This window comes from Zonotrichia albicollis, chromosome 3 (assembly GCF_047830755.1).
Source record: "Zonotrichia albicollis isolate bZonAlb1 chromosome 3, bZonAlb1.hap1, whole genome shotgun sequence".
NCBI classification, from domain to species: Eukaryota; Metazoa; Chordata; class Aves; order Passeriformes; family Passerellidae; genus Zonotrichia; species Zonotrichia albicollis.
Window position 1 is genome coordinate 26,831,704 of NC_133821.1, and position 20,746 is coordinate 26,852,449.

General features: G+C 37.2%; 1 protein-coding gene across 2 annotated transcripts in view; it reads right to left on the reverse strand.

The window, feature by feature from the left end:
• PPP3R1 (protein phosphatase 3 regulatory subunit B, alpha) overlaps positions 1 to 20,746 on the reverse strand; it is a 38,634-nt gene that overhangs the window by 3,144 nt on the left and 14,744 nt on the right. For both annotated transcript variants that reach the window (XM_005489401.4, XM_074537017.1), the window contains exons 2-5: positions 12,114 to 12,153; positions 2,803 to 2,979; positions 1,325 to 1,384; positions 420 to 604 (exon numbers count right to left, since the gene is read on the reverse strand). In XM_005489401.4, coding sequence (XP_005489458.1) covers positions 420 to 604; positions 1,325 to 1,384; positions 2,803 to 2,979; positions 12,114 to 12,153 — 462 coding nt within the window. The remainder of the gene's footprint in view (positions 1 to 419; positions 605 to 1,324; positions 1,385 to 2,802; positions 2,980 to 12,113; positions 12,154 to 20,746) is intronic.

Sequence of the window (20,746 nt, forward strand, 5' to 3'; positions counted from 1 at the left end):
TTTTTGAGTAAGAATTAGTTAAGTTTGAACTGAAGTTGTAAATTCAAAGATTAGGAAAAAAAGCAATGCCTAAACCATGCTATCAAGTGTATCTTCCTTAGTATACCATTTAAAAAATCAATGTGTAAACACTCATTATTGCAATTTTCAAAGGATCAAGATTCAATGTGGCATTTAAATTCTTTTTGAGAAAAGAATTTAAAACTTCCTATCAACTAATTAAAGAAAAATATCACATGGGTTAAAAATCAACCCTTCCAAGTGTTAAATGCTACATTTAAACATTCTGTTCAGTAAGCCTCTTAAGTTCATAAAAATGCACCTTTTAACTGTTTACTCTTTTTCCAGAGTAGCACTTGAGAGTATTTTATTTTTCCTCTCTCTGTAAATGACTCAATTTTTCTTTAGAAGTTACTTACAGCACAAAATTCTTCAAAGGATATTCTTCCATCACCATCCTTATCTGCATTAATTATGGTTTTATCTACAATTTGCTGTAACTGAGTGTCTTTGAGATTGTTCCCAACCATCATCTTCAGGACCTGGAAGAGCTCTCCATTTGAGATATAGCCATCTTTGTCCATATCATAAATGCGAAAAGCAACTGTAGAAGTAAAAAAAAATAATCAAACATAAATAAACCAACCAATTGGTACCAACTATGGTTGGAAAACAATATATACTCACTTTAGAAAACACCTGAAATTGTTCTAACACTAGCAGTAAAAGCATTCTGTGAACAACAAAAAAGAAAATCTTCCCCACCACAAGTAAAGCACTCAGCCAGCAAAAAAATTACAACCTCCCAGGAAACAGATGACTCAAAGTCCCATCTGGTTACTTTGCTGCAAACAACTTGTCATCAAGACTGAATTTATTTTTAAACATTTCAGACTTAGTTATTTGGAAGCTACATCCGTAACTGAATCTGTCTCTTTTCTACTCCTAAGCCAAGGTCTGGAGATGCAGTTCTGAAACAAGAATTTAGTGCTTTCCTACTGTAATAGCAAATAATTGAGTATTATTCTTAGGCCCTCTAAGTTCACAGATCTATATAGCAAGCTGTTCTTAAATGAACTCACTTTTTTTAAAAAACTGAAAGCAATTGAAAATTCTTCAGCAAGCAACCAACCTCCTCCAACTTTCCCTGCAGAAAAGAGTGCTACTAAGTGTTCACAACAAAATGTGCAAAAAGCTTACAATCTACTTTCATTATTTTCCACTCTTTACAACAATTTGAATTTGCCAATTTCTTAATCTTAATTTACAAAAGTGTATTTCTGAGGATCAGAAATTTTTTGTTAAAGAAAATCAAAATACTTACACCTCAACTTCTGTTCTTTATCTCCTTTGACACTGAACTGGGAGACTCCTTCTATAAATTCTACACAATGAAAAGGAAAATATGTATAAAAACCACATTTTTAATAAACAAGTCAACATTCAGAAAACTTTAGAAATTGTGAAAGCAATCTAATCTCTAAAATATTGCCTACTTTATGATACCTAAATGTCTGTGTACTTTGATATTTAACTTCTTCAGTGGGAGGAGCCCCAAATCCAATGCAACACTCACTAAACAGACTATGTCACACCAGCATTTAAATAATTTTGTTTGTTTTGTTGCTGGACCTTCACAAGAACCTGACAGAAAACTAAGATCTTTACTAAAGTTACTCCAGTTGAGACTCCAAATGTACAACTCCTCTCAATACTGGTTTCTCAATGTAAAGAACTACATGGAAACTGAAAACTGCTTTTGAAGAAATTGTAAAGTATTTTTCTATAAAAGAAAATTGGTTTTGCCAACTTTCTGCTCCCTTACAAGAGGAACAACTCTTGATAACTGTTATTAATCACAGCTCAATGTCACAGAAAACATGATCATCATTGCTCATGACTATCTATTTTTTACAAGGGAATTTTGAATAGTTCCATGCAACAATTACTATTTCTAATCAAAACTCAACATTCTAGTTATACTGTAGATATCCCTATAAACATTAAATAGGTTTTGCAGAGGTTACCAGCTCTTGTATATTAATATCTTATTTAAAATGTCAGTCTGTCAGTATAAATAAGATTTAAGTACTTTCTCCAATTAAAAAAAAAATCAAGACTGATTAGCCTTTTTTAGTCATAAGAAATACTAAGTTTTACCTTGAACAGAAGTTACAAACATTATAATTTCAGACACTGTTTTAAGATGAACTAGTGAGGAAGATTTTAATCATGGCCCTTTTAATCATGAATATTTAAAATAATTGAGAAATATACTAAATCAAATCTTCCATGTTGTTTGGATTTTTTTTTCTTCAAGTGTCAGTCTAAGATCTATGTAAAAATAACCCCATAAAAGAAATATCAACAGAAAAACCTAGGCTCCTTCCTATTTTCTAAGTACTCCAAAGGAGAGATTTCATTTGGACAAATACAACTTACACAGAAACACATCACTTAGCCTACCACAACTTTCTTCAGTCTCTCCTCAGCATCAAAATTAAGAGTCTAAATTGGTGTATTTTAAGAGATATTTAACAAGTAGTCCTCAGTCAGCCTGACCTTAAAAGCTATTATTAATAAACTTGGTCCTTTAAACATTTCACTCAGAAGTGCCCTAATGCAGAGAAACTACTGGTATTTAGTTTTTTTTATTTTACTGGTATTTAGTTCCACTAGGATTTAGCACCTTATTTTAACATATCTTCTTCACCTCTCCCATGTCAGATGAAGAAAAACCTGAATTCTAAAGCTCTACGAATTCTGAAGTACCACCACCTATCACAGAACACAGTGCCTTACCTTTAAAATCCACTTCTCCATTGCCATCTGTGTCAAATATATCTATTACTCGCTGTACTAACGGGTTCTGTTGCAATTCAGGTAAAGACATGAACTCTTCCACGCTCAGAGAACCAGAGTTGTCCAAATCGAGCTTCTTAAATCTCTTTCCTAGTCTTTTTATCTCATCAGCATCAACTGAAATGAAAAATAACCCCATATTTACTCTCAGAAAGGCCTCAGTAAATCCTTTGCAGTTAAACACAAGGCACATTTCATTGCTTTCCTACAAGATTTTATCCCACTTTAACTATTAAACACCTATAACAATAACATGAAATTCTGAAGACAAACACAATTTTATTTTAAATAAGACTTACCTTTATTCCTCCCTGCACCTGCCATAATACAGTTATTAGCATTGTGACTCACTGAATACCACATGCTGACACAACATTTTGAAGGATTGAGGATGCTTAGCTAGTTACTTAGTCAGCTCTTACAAATACCAGATGTGAAGAATTTGAGGAAGAGACCAAGTGTTCTCTGAAGGAAACAGCATTATGTTTACACTGGACTAACATAGCATGTCAGAAAGACATTTATATTCAACTTATTAGCAAAACTAGTGCTTTTTCAGCACACTGAACATGAGATCTCCTGGGATTTGAGTCAAGTTAAGCAGGTTAACAGTCCTACTGGTAGCCAGTTATCTCTCACCTACTTAAAACACTCCTCTTAGTGACCTAAGATCATTCTTCATCTCAGATGGGAAACAGACACACCTGTAACCACAATTTGCATACAGCTTTATTTTTTTTGTCCCAGAAATTAAAGTAGATTCAGGTTCTGCAGCAGCACCTCTTCATCTAATCTGTTCAAATTTATAGAGAATCTCAATTAAAGCATATACCCTAGTACCCTATTTTACACATCTGATTATGCCAAGAATAGACTATACCTGTGAATCTATAAAAACAATTAAAAGCAATCATGTACTTTTTTACTGCTGAAAAGCTTGAAAAATTTCTCCATAACAACCTGAAAATACCCTGTCAGCAGCCTCATTTATGAGATCCAAGTCTGTTCACATGTTGCTCACCCTTTTTAGCTACAAAGGAGCAACTGAGGTTGCCCCTAGAAGGGGCTCAGTACACAGCAAACCACAGCAAACATACCCTGCGGAACTGAAGACTGCAAACTTGCCCTACCAACCTTCTCCTTAACATGTGCAGATCCCTCAATATTTCTTAGCTCCATTTAGTAGTGTGTTTGCTTCAATAGTAATAGAAATTTTATCATATCTTCTACAAGGTACATACATCCACCTGATCCATTTCACATCACATCAGTACCTTTTCAGGCTTTTGTAAAAGTGCAGCATAAAATTGAACAGCTCTAAGTCTTCCAATACATAAGGTCAGCCAACCTGCAGAGCTTGATGTCTTGAAACTGCAGCTACCTCAGAGACCTAATCCTCTACCAACAGTAACCAACTGCCACTTCAGTTTCTTGATATCCTTGTCTAGAAACCAGTGAGACACAAATATAGAGTCCTCAGGACTGCACTATTTCAGAATGAAAGACAGCCTGACAGAAGTCCAAAGGCACAACATGATTTTCTGCCATTCTGCAGTCTCAGTTACTGCTTGCAACTGCAGAGGCAAAGGGCAAAAACCAGTCTGCAGTCTCAGAATAATCTTCTCTTTGCTGTGCCAGAAAGACACAGACCTGATTCTGCCTCTAGGGCTACAAAAGTGAGACTAAATATAATTCGCTTTCCTTGGTTTCTAGTAAGCAGTGTGGTATTTCACACAATTAACCTCTCAACTGCATTGAAATATTCCTTTTACCCCAGTCTGTGCAGAAGCCTTGACTGTAACTGGAGCTGTGCCCTGAACAGCACAACAGCACAGCAGTGGCAGCAGCACATTGCACACCTACCCAGAACTCCTCCAGATGACACAGAGGGTGACACAGCACCGTATAGTAACCTGGATGTAGAACATCATCAGGGACTAGAAGAATACAGTATTAAAAAGGAATGGCAAAGCAGAGCTCCATGGGCAATTTTATGAGTTCCATCAGCACAAAATGCTGCTTCTCCCCAACACACTGAAAGGTATTTGCCAACTTTTGCTTCTGTGGACAGAAACTCTTTTGCCCCCACTTCAAGTCCTGCCACTGGACAATCACTGGGCCCAGTCCATTTTAATGCAGACAGCACCTTGGCAAGCTGCAAATGTGGGAACTTCATTTCAGTGCAAGTTCTACTTCCAACTCCCATAGAAAGAGCTCATATCCTCAAAAAAGCCTCACAGCACAAGCATTTGAAAAAGCATAAAAATATTAATGGTGACTTATCACACTATGTATGCACACTTATGTAAGCACATTTCCCGTTGTAAAATAAGTATGTGAACTGACATAATTTATACCTGTATTACTTCACTTTAAAATAACTAAACAGCAAACTAAAAATATTGTCTATGGTGTATTTAACACACTGTCAGCTTCTTACCAGATCAGTGGAATCACACTTCCAGTATTAATAGAAAGATCAATCTTTCCATTTTGGTCAGTTCTAAAGCCTCCTAAACAAGCTGAAACACTTCATAGTTCTGCAACTTCACAAAATCACAATGTGATTTTAAGAAGCATTAACACAGCTGGATTTCTTCTCCCCTGCTACAAAAACTAATGAGTTAATGAACTGCAAGTTCTATAACATTTCTAAGTAACATGTAAGAAACTCCTAAGTACCAAAACACAGCAATGACATTTTCACAAATTAGGATAGAAACATGGAGCTGCGTGAAGCAGGACTACAGACCTCTGATCATTAGGTAACACCATTTTCTCACAACCCAGAGGTCACATTAAAGAAAGTCTTATTTCATTACTTCAGTTCCGTTTCCTGGTTTGAGAGATCAAGTCCATGCCATTTTTCCTCACAAATACACAAGCAAAGACTGAAAGTGACACCCAGAGTTCTGTCAATGTTCTGCTATGAAGTGGAGTTAATTAATTACCACATACACAAGTCACTCACACATGGCTACATAGCTTGAATTGGCACAAGCTGGCACAAAAGATTGTCTCTGCCATTGCTAAGAAATGTGCTAAGAAAACAAACTGTTGTCAGAAAGGTATTTTATCTCAAGTTAATATATCTCTAGCAGAACTACCAGTATGAACTATATTAAAAAAAAAAAAAAACATTTTCTTGCAGCATTCAGAAACTGATCCACTGGACACATGGCTTGTATTACCAAGCAATGCTGTTCTGTCATCATCTGCTGGGCACAAGAACCACTGTTGGGTTAACTAGCCTCACATCTGCAGCTAACAAGGTCCTTACATTATAAAACTAGCAAGCGTAAGAGAAGAATTTTTTTTTGCTTTGTTTTAAAGATGGTGGACAAGGAGGTCAAGATTATGGATGATAAAGGTATGAATCAGATCACAGGAAGGGGAGGAGGTTGCAAAGGGATGTAAGAGTATTTCTCAACAATGTTCATGTTTTGCTGAACTGTAACAAAGCAACAGCTGCCACAATTATGAAATTAAGGATATCTGAAAAATGTTAATTACTCTTTGTCCACATATACACACATCTCATTTCATAGCTCATACCAGCTCAACTTCAATGCACAGTCCAGGTACAAATATCTGGCAGCAGTTTCTACTAGAAATGAGATTAAAATTTCTCATTCCAAACCTTGAAACATTCAAGCAAAGGGTTTCCCTGCAGTGGAGATCTGAGAGAGGTTCTGTTCTTAACAGAAGTCAAAACAAATTAAAAAACAGTATTGAAAAAAGTTAGCATCTCTGCCAAAAGCTGACCAAACAGCAACCTCTTCCTATATTTTGTTTCTGGCAATCGATACAGCACAAATGACAGTACTTGGAGGAGGAAATAATGAAAAAGCAAAGTAAATGCAGGGCCAAGAAAATTTTCTTTAATAGCTAATCAGCATATAAACCTCTGTTCCTAATGAACATATCTGGATAAACATGAGATCACTGTGCTCATAACTGACTGTATGAGAATCTAATATCAGAATTACATTACTTTTCCTTAAATATATTGCAGGCACCTCACCTACCATTAAATCCTTTCCACAAGCTGAGTTTTAAAAAGCTTGAAAAAATTTGTAGTTCAGTAGTATCTTAGTCTTCATAGAACAGCTTTAAGAAATAAGAACACAAATATAAAATAAAGGATGAATACATCACAGTATAATATGCCTTAGATTGGGATACCTTCTGTCTATTCTTTCTTCACAAGTCTTCATTTCTGGTGACTCTCCCTGCCTATGCTGAATTTACCTAAAAACTACGCAGATTTTCTGGAGCTAAATGTTTGTTTCTTGGTTATCCTTTGGATTTTTTAAAGGAAAATAGCATACATTTATGTATAACAGCAGATTTCAATATCTTAGTAATTTTTTGCTTTATCTCCCAAAATGCACATACACAACAGTTCCTATCTAAGATGGAGCACCCCTTTTTTACAATGCCTGTATTTTCCTTGTCCTTATCAACAGACTTTCTTAAAATTACACATAGCTCTCACTGAGAGAACAGAGCACTGAAATTAATTCTCAGTGTCTGAACAAAAAATATTACTTTGTGCCCACATAAACTCTCCTAAGTTCTGCTGGAAATGCAAGGCACAAGACAGTTCAGCTCAAGGGAAAGCTGAGCTGAAAGGACTGATGGTGGCAGTAGCAGACAGAATTTAAGACCAGCTCAGGAGACCAGGCTATATAAAAACACTAGGAACTCCTAGGAAGTCCAAGTCCATAGTAGTGTAAAAAGGGCGATACCACCACTAAGGAAAAATCAGGACTGAGCTTTGTTTACACAGCTTGAAGCAGAGTTTGCCGGTGACTCATCACCACACTCCCAGCAACCCTGAGCATTTAGATCCAAATTAGCCTTTTTTGTGCTATGCTCCCCAGCTGACAGGGGCTCTGTGCTTCCCATGCTTTTCGGCAAACCAGACAGCGTGCCCTCACCCTGGCACTGATGCCTGAGCTCACAAACTTACAATCTGGCTGGAAATAGTAACTGCTAAGTGCTTTTCTTTAAAATGCTTTATTGGCAGCCCTGCTCAAACATCAAATTCTGCACTGTTTTAAAACACTTAGAATTATTTATGTTTATTTCATAATCCATTCTGGATTTTGTTCCCCTTGTAATTAACATCAGGCAAGTGTTAAGTAGTTCTGGTACTAAGGATTTTTTTGTTAAAGAACTATCAGTACTTTCAAGATTCCTCTTCTATCCAAGTATTAAAATTCTTAGAGCCAACACCTGCTTCATCTCTTGAATTCATTTGCATACATCTAAAAATATGATGAAACAGGTTAAAATGCTTCCAAGAAACTACATGCAAATGCTTTGCCTCACTCCCATTTTATTGCAGGAGTCTTATCTCAGTTGCTCACTTTCTAATATGCTAATCCACACTGCTGAGTTCCTCACTTCTGCCCCTCAACACAGCAGTAGAGGATCATCCATTAGATTTTAAAACAATTCTGTTTCAATTTGTAATGCATGCAACTGATGCTAAGACTGTAAAAACTATTCAAGTGGCAACTCAAAAAACTTCATTAGAAGCCAACTGCAGTGTGCTTATTTTGAAAACAGTAATTTCAGAAAAAAATTAATTATATTTTCTACAGTTAACATCAAGGTACATAGCTAGCTTTTTATTAATCTGAGAGCCAAAAGTAAAAAATGCCCTAAACCCACAGATTTCTGAAATTCACTACATTCAGTGATCCTTTACCAGGATAACTGCATATGCTTTAAGAAGCATGGTACATCCATTGCTGCAGACCACACAGTATACACACAGGCATCTGCAAAGGGTACAGACATTAGAAAAGCTGTACATCTCTCAGCAATTAGGTGCTGAGCACTTCTGAAATCTAAATGTTTACCCCTGTATTTAAAAGACTGGCTTTTCAGATACTCTTAGAATACTGGTTCAAAGGTTTAACTAACAAAAGCCAGATCAGAGTGTGGTCACAGAGAGCCCAATTTCCACTAACTTTTCAAACATGAAATCATTATAGTCAAGAATATTGCAAAGGTATTAGGAAAAATTTTGCAAATCAAACATGTTCTGAAATGAATTTTAAATGTTTCCAGACTAATTTTCCCCCAGAAGAATGTACTGCAGAGTTCTCAAAATAAAAACAGACCTTCAGCAAAATTTGCACCTCTACCTACAGCCTCATCTGATTCACGAATATAACGTTTCAGAGTAGCAACCACGTCAGCCATTTCAGTTTTGGAGATCAGATTTCAAAAAGATGATACCCTTGAGAACACATTCAACCACTCATCTTGTATATGCTTACACACAGCTGGCCTAATCCTTTTTATGACTTCAGATGTGTCAATTACAATTTCCTAAGTTAGGAAAGAGATACCAGTCTTCTTAGCTTAAAATCCAAACACACTACAAAAGAGTATTTATAAACTATTCTTTACTTTATTACAAAACGGTCCTCTCTACATCTTTTTGCGATAATAAAATTTTCTTATGGACAATTTGACAGATTCTGGCTGACATCAAATTTTCATCATGGAAAGCAGTGGTAGGTTTTCTGTAATTTCTGGCACAGCATAGCTGAGAAACAAAACCAAACCATTCTAAGGAATCCAACAACACTCATTTACCCACTGAGAAGAACTAATGTTCTAAAATGAAAGGTTAAAAGAAGATGCTTGACTATCTAATGGTGAGCATCCTCTCTGTGGTAGCCTGAATTTGCTTCATGTAACTGCCTACTTTAACACAAAACTATTCTTATGAGACACCAAAGTAGCAACTGTAGCACCAAGCAGAGGTTATGACCCAATGTCTCCATGCAAACAGCATTAATACATTATTACTAATTGGCAATCTCCAAAAGGTGAAAATTCAAAATCTGTAAGCCCTAGATTGCAAGGATACGTGTGTATTCTGTCTGCCATTGTTAGAGGTGTGGCAGTTATTTTCTGTTAATTGGGCAGTTTTCTTTATCTCTTCCACAAACCAATACTCTCTCTGGGGAGTTATCTGCTGTTAATGGGATATTGAGTGTCACTGCATAAAAATTACAGCATCCCATTGTGAGATGCTCCACCCAGAGGGAGGAGCCAAGCATTCCTAACTGGATAGAATCTGAGATTTTGAGACACCAGAACAGCCTTTCCACTGGATTCCCAGAGCAACAGCTGCCTTTTCCACTGGATCTTCAGAAGACCCTTCTACAGGATCACTGCTCCAACAGAACCACACCTGCCACTCCAGGAGGACTGCTACCAATACCCTGACCAACAGCGTGTCAGGTCGTATTCTGATTCTGTCAGTGTTGTTTTGTATTAGTGCAGTTTCTTTTACTTTTTATTTTCTTTCCTAATAAAGAACTGTTATTCCTGCTTCCATATCTCTGCCTGAGAGCCCCCCTTAATTTCAAATTTGTAAAAATTTGGAGGGAGGGGGTTTACAGTTTCCAGTTCAGGGAAGGCTCCTGAGTTCCTTAGCAGACAACTGTCTTTTCAAACCAAGACACTGTATCAGATGATCTTCAAAGAGATTGTCTGGCCTTGCCTTGAAAACCTTAGACCTGTAAGTGACAACTTCTGGAAGCAGGAGGGACATTTAACACTTAAAGAACAATGTGAACATCTACTTGCAAGCGTGCTTCCAGACATGTAGTGTGCACACCCGTGCCCAAAACCCCCGGCTTTCAGAATACTGAGGCACTCAGGATCCTGAAGCACAGCACTATCACTGCAGGGGCTGGGCCCATCCAAGCAAAGGGACATTTTCCCGGTGTGTCGAGTTATGCTGCCCAGGATACAGCCAACCTTCTGCTGTGAGAAAGGCCATCAGAGCAGAACAACCTTTAATCACGGAAAACTTCACATTTGAACAACAGCAGCCTCAACATATCATTTAACCACAGAATATTATGCAAAAATCCTCAGTTTCTCTGCAATAAAAATGAACAAAGAAGTGTAATAATAAACCTTTAGGCTGCCCATTGCTATCAATGAATATAGTTTGTCCTAGAATCAGAAGTTAAGGATGGCAACACACTGCTTACAACTCTGACACTGACATGACTAGCTAAAAAAAATAATTCTTCAGAAACCAGTTTGTCCATAACAAAACACTGACCAATGGAGCAGTAATGTAAGATTGAGAGACATATATGATTCAGGAAAACACTACTGAAGTCTTCATCAAGTACAAAACTCCAACCATGTATTTGCATTTAACAAAATATACAGAGAACATTACACAGCTATGCACTGCTGCGGATGATAGTCCCAAGTGTTTGCAAACTTATGACTCAAATTAGAATCCACGTAGATGTTCCCATTAGGCACACAGGACTTGCAAAAATTACCAGGTAAAGTCTCATTTCTCTGAAAAAATATATTTAGACAAAGATTTCTCCATGACCATTTATTTTCTATTACAGTTTGAGTTACAAGAGCCACAGGCCAGCACAAGCACATGACAAGCACTGAAAGGAATCTGAAAAGATCTGATTCACCCAAGATAAGGAATTTTATCAAGTGGTTCAGAAGACACATACACATGTCTACACACACTTTAGGGCTGAAGAAAATCACTGAATAGAAAACGCAACTAAGAATAGGTACACTTAGCACAACACCACAAGGACATTTCACAAGACAACCACTTCTCTGGTCAGCTTCAGGCGAAAAGATCATCTGATACCTTGACATTTTTACAGAGTAGACCAACCCCATGAGATGGAGCAACAAATTTTATTCTCACATGGCCAAAAGTAAGCAACACGAAGTGGGTTTTCACCTAACTGCTTGGGTGCACAAGGGGAAAAAAAGCTCATCTAGTCCCAAACCTCTCCTTTCCTCTGAAGGCACAAAGCCAGTTTAAGCAATATACTTCACTCCTAACACAGCACAGACTTCACCATGACTGATCCACACCCCTGAGGAACTGGCACCAGGACTGATGGAAAAGCCCCACTTGTCGAACTACACTTCACCCTACAGACATATCAAGACTATCATAAGAGTTTTTTTAATATTCTGATGGAAGACTCAAAGAAAACCCTCAAACCTTTAAGTGATTTCTATTTTAAAGATAGACTGGGTTTTGATTCTACAATCTAACAGCAAAAGCTGTATTATTTCCAAAGGTAATTTTTAACATGTTATTCTTTTAGTTAATATATAAACTGCATAACATACATGAAAACTGTCCATATCAATCCCCAAACAAAACTGACTTCTGTAACAATACAGTGTAGCAATTAAAAAAAACTTACAGTGCGAGCACATTTCCAAAGGGTAGCTTGCCTCATTTCCCTGAAACACAACAAGAAAAAAAGAACAAAGTTGCAATTACTCCCAGGTAAGCTTTAGGTAACTGTTTAAATTTAAGCACTGTAAAAATCTCTGGCAATACAAGTTACATTGTTATTTAAAAATATATATTTCAGATCCAACAACCACAGACTGTATTTTATTTGGACAGATCTATGTTACCAAAACATACAAAGAAATATAAAACCATTAAGAGGTCTCCTTAAATAAGAACTCCCATGAAAACATCAGTTCACATAATTATGACAAGAACTTCAATCCCGTATTCTAAACTCAGAAAAACAAACCCACTACTTATATATTGAGCAAATGTTACTTTTCAAGTTAAAAATATTTAATTTCAAAACTTCACAAAACCTGCTTTACCATTTTATTTCATAAGCAGAAACAGACATGTCCTTATAAATTCCAATGACAAATCTTACTCAATTTGCATAAGAAAACTGTTTTCTTCCCTGAACCACCTGCCCAATCCCCCCCCAAAAAATTTCACACAGCAAGAATTATGCAAAAGAAGAATTTTACATGACCAGAAACTCAGACATAACAGCTTTACATTTAGATATTTCTGTAATGTACTATGTTAATATGTTCCTGCTTTGTAACTGAATGGTAAGTCAAAGTAAGACTTTAAATCCATCCTACACAACAACTGAGTAACAGCACAAAAAACTTAAAACTTTGAGGGTATCAACAATTTAAATGTGTACTCAAGGAAATTAGCATAAACTACTGCAATATGAACGCCAGAAAACACTTAAACTTGGTATCTTCCCCCAGATGCCCCACTTAGAGCCAGAGATCACAATGCACACATGCTTAATGACTTTTCTGAATCCATTAGCAAAGGAGCAGGCAGATAACTGAAGAGATGCATAACCACATTCAAAACAAATATTTTAAGGGAGTGTATTACACAAGAAAACAAAACATATTTCAGATGAGTCTAAGATATTCTATTCAGCAGCATATTCTCTTATGGTGTGGAGCATAAGGGATTCCACAGTTGAGCACTTGCAAAGAAAGGCTCATCAAAATGATACAAAATCAAACAGAAATAGAGAGATTACTTGACAGAAGGGGGAAAAAAAAGAAAGAACTACGTTTAGCCTAAAAGCTAAAATGTGACTGCATTTCCTAATTAGAGCAGAAAGGAGCAGAACAAACATCTCATGAATCTAAACATGTCCAAGAGGAGACGTGTTGTTGTTGTTGAGGGGAGTCGCTTGCATTTTTTTATCTCAGGAAGTTTTCACTTTGCTTATCATCCCCCACAATCCACAGGCTCTCCTGGTTCTTTAAAAAACGTTCATGCATTTGCTTTCTAAGTAGGGCAGCAAAAGGTACAGCCTTAATGTCTTCTCCAATGCCTACTTAGAGCAAGACAAAGCAGCAGAACAGAAATGTAGATGAGAACAATCAGGCCATTATAACCTCAAAAGCAAGTTAGGGATGTTCTTCAGACAAACTAACTGCACTGTGGCAGGGGATCCAGGAGAGCAGTGCCACATGGAAAATACTGCATGGAACCCAACCAAAGTCTCAGGATAAATAGCAAAGACCAAAATAGGTAGCAAAAGGCTAGTGTATGCATATGAATATAAAAGGGTAGGGAATCTAAAATGGGAGAAAGCAGAATTTTGAAACAAGAAGAAACAGGAACCAGGGGATCCAGCTAGGCTGCTCAAGACACGAGGTCATGAAGAGGCAAGAAAAACACCAGACTGGAAGGCTGCAAATTAAAGGAGAAAGTTGAATTAAAACCGGTGCATTTATGCACATGCACACAAATATACAATCTTAACTACTACTGTTCTGAGCATTTACATCCTTGTTCAGGTCTTGGGAGAAAATTAATTTCTGGTACAGGCTACCAAAATCAATCTGCCTAAAAACACATAAAATGCTTCTGAAAACTAAGCAGGACAAAACAAAAAAAGTGGGAGTAACTGTTTTCAGTTCATGAACTGAGTAAGTGTAATGTTTATAATGAACCTTACTATGCATTTAGATGCACATGCTAAGTCATAAGTAAGTTATCTAATTGGAGTAGCCTAAAAATTACTTGGAGATCAGGCAAAAAAGTGAATAAACTTCAGCTTATCTTTTCTTTGAAACAGGTACTGCTAAAAAAAAGAAGTGTTCAGAATACTTACCTATCCAGGACTGGATCTTGGATATCTAAAAGGGTAGAAAAATGTAGTAAACGACAATGTAAAAATTACAAGATTATTAAATATTTTTCATATAGTATTTAAGTAAAGTATTTTAAAAAGCAGTTACCTGCTATTGATGCGTTGAATATTCATCTTCACAGGAGATCCAAAATTCTTGTAAGATTTAAAAGGATGTTGGTAGGGAGGGGGTTTTTTGGTACAAATAAACATCTGTATTACTCATGCCAAAATTCCTATTAACAGTGCTGAGACCCAGACAAACACAAAGATGGTGCTCTATATGAAAGCCTTGATCTTCAAAGATTAAGAGGAATTATTTGGTCTGAGGAGCAGGCATTTTTAATCATATTCCACAAGCAGCAGTACAAGAAGTTTGCTTACTTGTCCCCAAATGTGTATATGCTCTACGAGACAGGAGATAAACCCTGAAACACAAGCACTAAGTAGGCTGAATACTCTTCTTGCTTAAGAAGCAAGGACTGTTTAATAGGCGGGCAGTAATTAAAATTGAGTGTCTAGAGCTATATCCACATTCATGTGCTCAGTAAAAAAGCAGGGAGCAAAGCACAGCTATGAGACATCATTAAGTATCAAATAAGCCCTCTAAGAAAAGGGAAAGAAACTGGATACACATTTTCATCTGTACAGTTTTAATGCAAAGAATTACCTAATTTTAACACCAGATGAGGAAGCATTCTAAAGAATGCTGGAAAATATTCTTTGTGATTTAGTGCACTAACAGAAAATTTGAGTTACTGAAAAAGATCATTATAATTATACACCTTATTCATTAATATAATGCTGCATTTACACTTTAGTTTATAGTTTTAAACTGTACTAATCAATAAAGACCAAAGCCAGTGTAAAACTCCAAAGATATAATTTCATCTCTGATAAAAAAGTTCATTCATACAAATGCATCTGTAGAGTAACAAAGCTCTGACATAGCGTAAGACTGTCAATTTAAAAACCTCATTATAATCTTAATGTCTCCTGCCAGATATATACTTAGCATACCTCACAAAAAGTCCAAGTATCTACTCATATACACTATATCAACACATTCAGAAACCAGTGCCACATGGTTTGTTGAGGAAATGCATCTTTTACAAAGTCAACACTCCACAAAAGATCTACTTGCACCTATGCCCAGGGTAAAACATGCCTTCCCCAGCTGCATCTGGGTATCCCTACCAGGCTGCTGGAACTCTGTTCTCTCTCAAGTTGCACCGGCAGAAAAAGAAGCTGAAATATTACAGATACTTTGAATATCCTTATCCTTTTAGAATAGTCTTGAAATTTTCTTAAATGCTGATAGGAGGCTATAGAGTAATTCCTAGTTAAACAGGCACAAAATCATTACTTGTTCACAGAAATAATTACAGATAAGGGGAAAGTCCAAAATCTACTAACAGAAGGTTGACCCAATTCTGAATACTGCAGAAATGCCAGTTTCCTAGAGAAAAGTCAAAACACATCAGTAAAGGGGTTGACATGACATGTAATGTGTTCCTTTAAGAACAAAAATGGGTTTTGCAATTTTCTACTAAGTATCCTTTTTTCTTTCAGCAGCTGTGCCTTTTTACTAGGTAAGGATAAAATTACTATAGTCCATGAAGAAGTTATCTTCTGTAAATTAAAAAAACAAGAAAAAAGTCTTTCCTGATTTTTTTCCCCTGGCAGCTATTCCAAATACTAATGACTCTTTAGTCCTAAGATCAGTTTTGTACATGCTGCTCCAAGGTACAATAGTTGAGGCAATTATCTTGACAAGTGTCCTCTTAGTGAAAGCCATGAAGATCTGTGGATAGAAATTAAAAAAGGAAATTAAAAATTAGCAAAATTAGTAACAGAATTTCAATTCTTATCTGCATTTGTTTATACAGAACAGCTTGTACACAGACATCACACTGCAAAGCAGTTCTTCAGCATATATTAGTAGAACACTGTTTCTAGGTTTGATTATGCATAACTTTTCTGCATGGAGTGCATCTTTTTGTAAATAATTCAGAGAGCTAAATTACAGCATCAGCCCTCAATTAGTCTTCTGCTTTTATAAAAAGAGAAAAGTTAAGCAGGCCACAATTTCATCCTAGGACTAATCTCAAATTTAGTCCTTCAAAGGGGGTGGGGGGTGTGTGAGTCACTACAAATGAAAATTAATCCCTGGACAGTTTAAAACATTATGTTCTTTCCACAGACAGGCAGTTAATTCAGTAAGGGGCAAGACAGGTCTCCTGATCTGTTTAGTACATGAACAGGAGTGGCTGTCCAAGATTTGCAACCTTCTGTGGCAGCATACAAAAGCAATGTAAATGTTAATCCTTTTAAATGGCCTTAAAATGCAAACCATCTTGTCACAGCCCCGGCTGCTCCAGCTCTGCACTAGATGTTCCTGCATTTGTGTTGTTGATGCAAGGGCACCTCCCGGGGTGCTGGCAACACAATGTATGCTGTGCTTCTTGCATCTGCTCCTGTACCTTCTACACTTCTAATTATCACTGTTAACAAAAGCAAGAAACTTCAGCAGGCAAGTGAAACAGTCATGTCAGCTGGGGACCAGAATGAGGCATTATCAAGACAGCCAACTTCAATTCTTAAATTACACAAAAAGCTGTTTTCCATCATACCCCTACCACAACTTTAAAGAATGGGAGAATTAAAAAGAAAGATGGAAGCAGCTGGCAGCTCACATTTAGGAAGAGCCTACACGTAAGGCCCTTCTCCCTGTGCCACAAACATGGAAAATGTTTCTGTTGTCTTTTCTCATTCTTCTCCATACCACCAAAATTAATACTGATGACAATTACCTGTTGTAGAGAATTCTTCCTCCTCCTTCGAGCTCATTTTCCACGTATTGTCACTTTCATAAATCTTTAACAGTGAAGAACCGCTTGGTGAAAAGAAGTTTGATTTGGGTGGGGGTTTTTTTGACTGTCAGAGGTTTGTATTCCTCATCAAAAAACAGCAGGCAAGTAGTCAAACTAAAAAGGATGGTATTTGTTTTCAAGGCTCTAAAAACTTCTGCATTACTAGAACATGCCACATAGACACAACTACAGTGGTTTAAAATAAATTTCACACAAAGCCCAGGAAGCCTAAAGCTTTATTAATGCTAATATTTTAATTTCTGAATTAAATGTTGGTCACAAAAATATGCAAGATCTCACCTATTGTAATTTATACATTTTATAAGGAACATATCAGAGAATTAAACACTAAAAGGAATTTACCAAAGTGCAGATGAAAGACATACACAAAGTTTCTGCAGACACCACAAAAAACATGGCTTAAAACAAGAAAAGCAAGAACAAGATTTCAGTGCAAAAAAGCAGCAAGAAAAATACTTTAATCTACCCTGTTCGGAAAGAGTATGAATATACTTCTATTTGGGCTTTTTTGTTAAATTCTATGAGAAGAAGAAAAAACCCTCAAAAACCCTTGAACAAACTACTCAACACAGTAATGTTGTCAGACCAAGAGGAATCTATGAACCAAGAAAAATAGTCACTCATTATCTTCTATTTAACAGGAATATCCAATTTATACACTGCAAAAGGAAACTTGTAAAGGAAATGTTATAGATAAGATCACCAGGCAATTTGGCATTTGTGTTTTGACTTGGAGTAATTAAGTAACCTTTTAGGCTTTTTATTGTAGGCAGTGAACAAACCCACCTAAAATTTGAATGTCCAAATATAGTTACCTGAAAGCAAGACTTAACTGAAGAACTGAAAAAAGTGCAGACTAACTGCCAAAATTTAGAAAGTACCATTTAAAAAAACTTGGTGACTTCTGCATTGTTTTGTATAAACCAGCTAAGTACCTGCTTTGCTTGAAAGTATTCCAGGCAGAGAGAGCGCAACTCTCCTAAATACCTCCTCCTCGAATTAGCAGTTCTTCAACAAAAGACTTGTACTCAAAGAAAATAAATCCATCTCGGAGATTCTTACATTCATACTAATGTTGAGTTGGATTTTGTGATGCAAAAATTAAGCAAAGCCAAGAAATTAGAAGACATTGAATAAGAAGGCCTGTGGAAGTTCAAGAAACTTATCAGCGGTGATAGTTTCACTGCTGATCCCAAATTATCAGCTTGTTTTCTAAGTTCATGTCCTAAAGAAGGAATTAAAGACATACATAAAAATTCATGTGAGGTGACACCCACCTCACATTCAGTAAGATCAAAAATTAAATATCTCCTAGCAGTGAGCTAGACTACACTCGCCAATCTTGCATTATGTTTTCAGGTCATCAACAAGTCCAGTCTATCCTGAAGCTAGGACAGTATGACAGTGGTTTAAGATCCAAGACTTCCAAGCTGAATCCAGCTCAAATGACAATTCATTCAATCTTGAGGACTACAGTACAATTTTCACCACCTCAAGTCTGCTTATGTTCCATTCATTGTTGTAACCAAAGTCCACGACATTCTACAGTTATTACCTTGGTTATCCAAAAATCCAATATATTTTCTGGCACTGGACTATCCTATCTGGGCACCTTGCTACCCTTTGGTGCGAGCTTTCCACATGTACAACAGAAAGAATTAAAGAGGGTACAAACGAGCAACAAATTCTTACAGGTTATTCAGAAAAGTCATGGATTAAAGTAAAGTAAATAAGTAAAGAAAGACAGGAAAACAGAGAAGCAACAATAATGATACCAGGTAAATAGCACAGACAAGAAGTATGACAGTACAGGACTTGGGCACTCCACTGGTATGTAAGAGTTGCACTTCTCCGAGTAAAACTTGTCATCAAAATCAGTAACTCTTGTTATGAACAGAACTCGAATAGCTAGAAGTAGCAACATATATTGAACTCACAGAATGGCACAAGTAATGAAAGAAATCTGTTTTAGTATTTCTTAACCAAATAAATCTTTCAATGGTCTACATGGAAAAGAATGAACAGTATTCTTATGGAAGAATATCCACCACTTTTTCTTTAATTCTTTAGTCAACCAGCAACAAGATGCATATTGCAGCAATATATTATAGTTATTTTCTCCTGGACCCCTGAAGATATAGCTACAAAACCAAGCCATGAAAATTATGAACTGACCTTTAATGCTGGTATTTAGATTATCTTGGGTATAACCACACAGTACATGCAGGACAACAAGAACAATCAGTGTCTCTATCAGCCTCAGTCAGCCTGGGCTCTTGCAAGGCAGGCCCTGCTTTACCAATCTCATCTCCTTCTACGGCAAGGTGTCCCACTGAGCACATGAAGGCAAGGCTGTGGATGTCATTTACCTGCACTTTAGGAATGCCTTTGACACTTGTCTCCCACAGCATTCTCTTGGAGGAACTGTCTGCACAAGGCTCAGGTGGGCCAGGAGTTCACTGGGTAAAAGAACTCCCTGGATGGCCAAGCCAAGAGTGGTGGTGAATGGTGTTGTATTCAGCTGCAGGCCTGTCACCAGCTCCCCAGGGCTCAGTTTTGGGGCAGGTCATATTTAATACCTTTGTCGATGACATGGACAAGAGGATCGAGGGTACTCTCAGTCATTCTGCAGATGACACTATGGGAGTTGTGTTCTGTTGGAGGGTAGGAAGGCCCTGCAAAAGGGATCTGGACAGGCTGAATCAATGGGCCAAGGCCAATGGTACGAGTTCAACAAGGTGAAGTGCCAGGTCCTGCCCTGGGGTCACAAGCCCAGACAGCACCACAGGCTGGGGGAAAAGTAGCTGGAAAGTGTCCCAGCAGAAAGTGACATGGTGGTGTTGACTGACAGCAGTGTGTGCCCAGGTGGCCAGAAGGCCAATGGCATCCTGTCTGGATCAGGAATAGTGTGGCCAGCAGAACCAGGAACTTCATTCTTCCCCTGTGCTTGGCACTGGAGACACCTCAAAACCTATATTCAGTTCTGGGTCCCTCACTTCAAAAAGGACATTGAGGTTCTGAAGCATGTTCAGAGAAGGTTTGGAATCTAGGTCCCATGAGGAGCTGCTGAGGGAGCTGGGGAAAAAGGAGGTTCAGAGGGGACTTTATCTCGCTATTCATTTGAGATTAAAAAGAAATCTTACAGTTACATTTAGTTCACATATTGCTGTCCAAGTAATTTAAGGTTTCCTTTAAATTGGTAGAGGATTTACTAGCAGGCACAATTTCAAAGAGGCCACACCTATCTAGCATAATACATCCACATCTCCCTAACATCTGTTACAATTCCACCCAGTAGTTTAAAACTAGTGATGCAAGCCAGTCAACATATTCTTCCATTCCACCTTCACGTTTGGAAATAACTTCCATTTAGATACATAAACTGTGTTCTCCCCTACATCTGCCAACCATCATCCCTTGAAATTTTATAGTAACTTTTTCTGGGTGCATTCAGATACATTTCTTGTAAAGGTTACCAGAAATCTGATAAACAATTGAACTTGCATC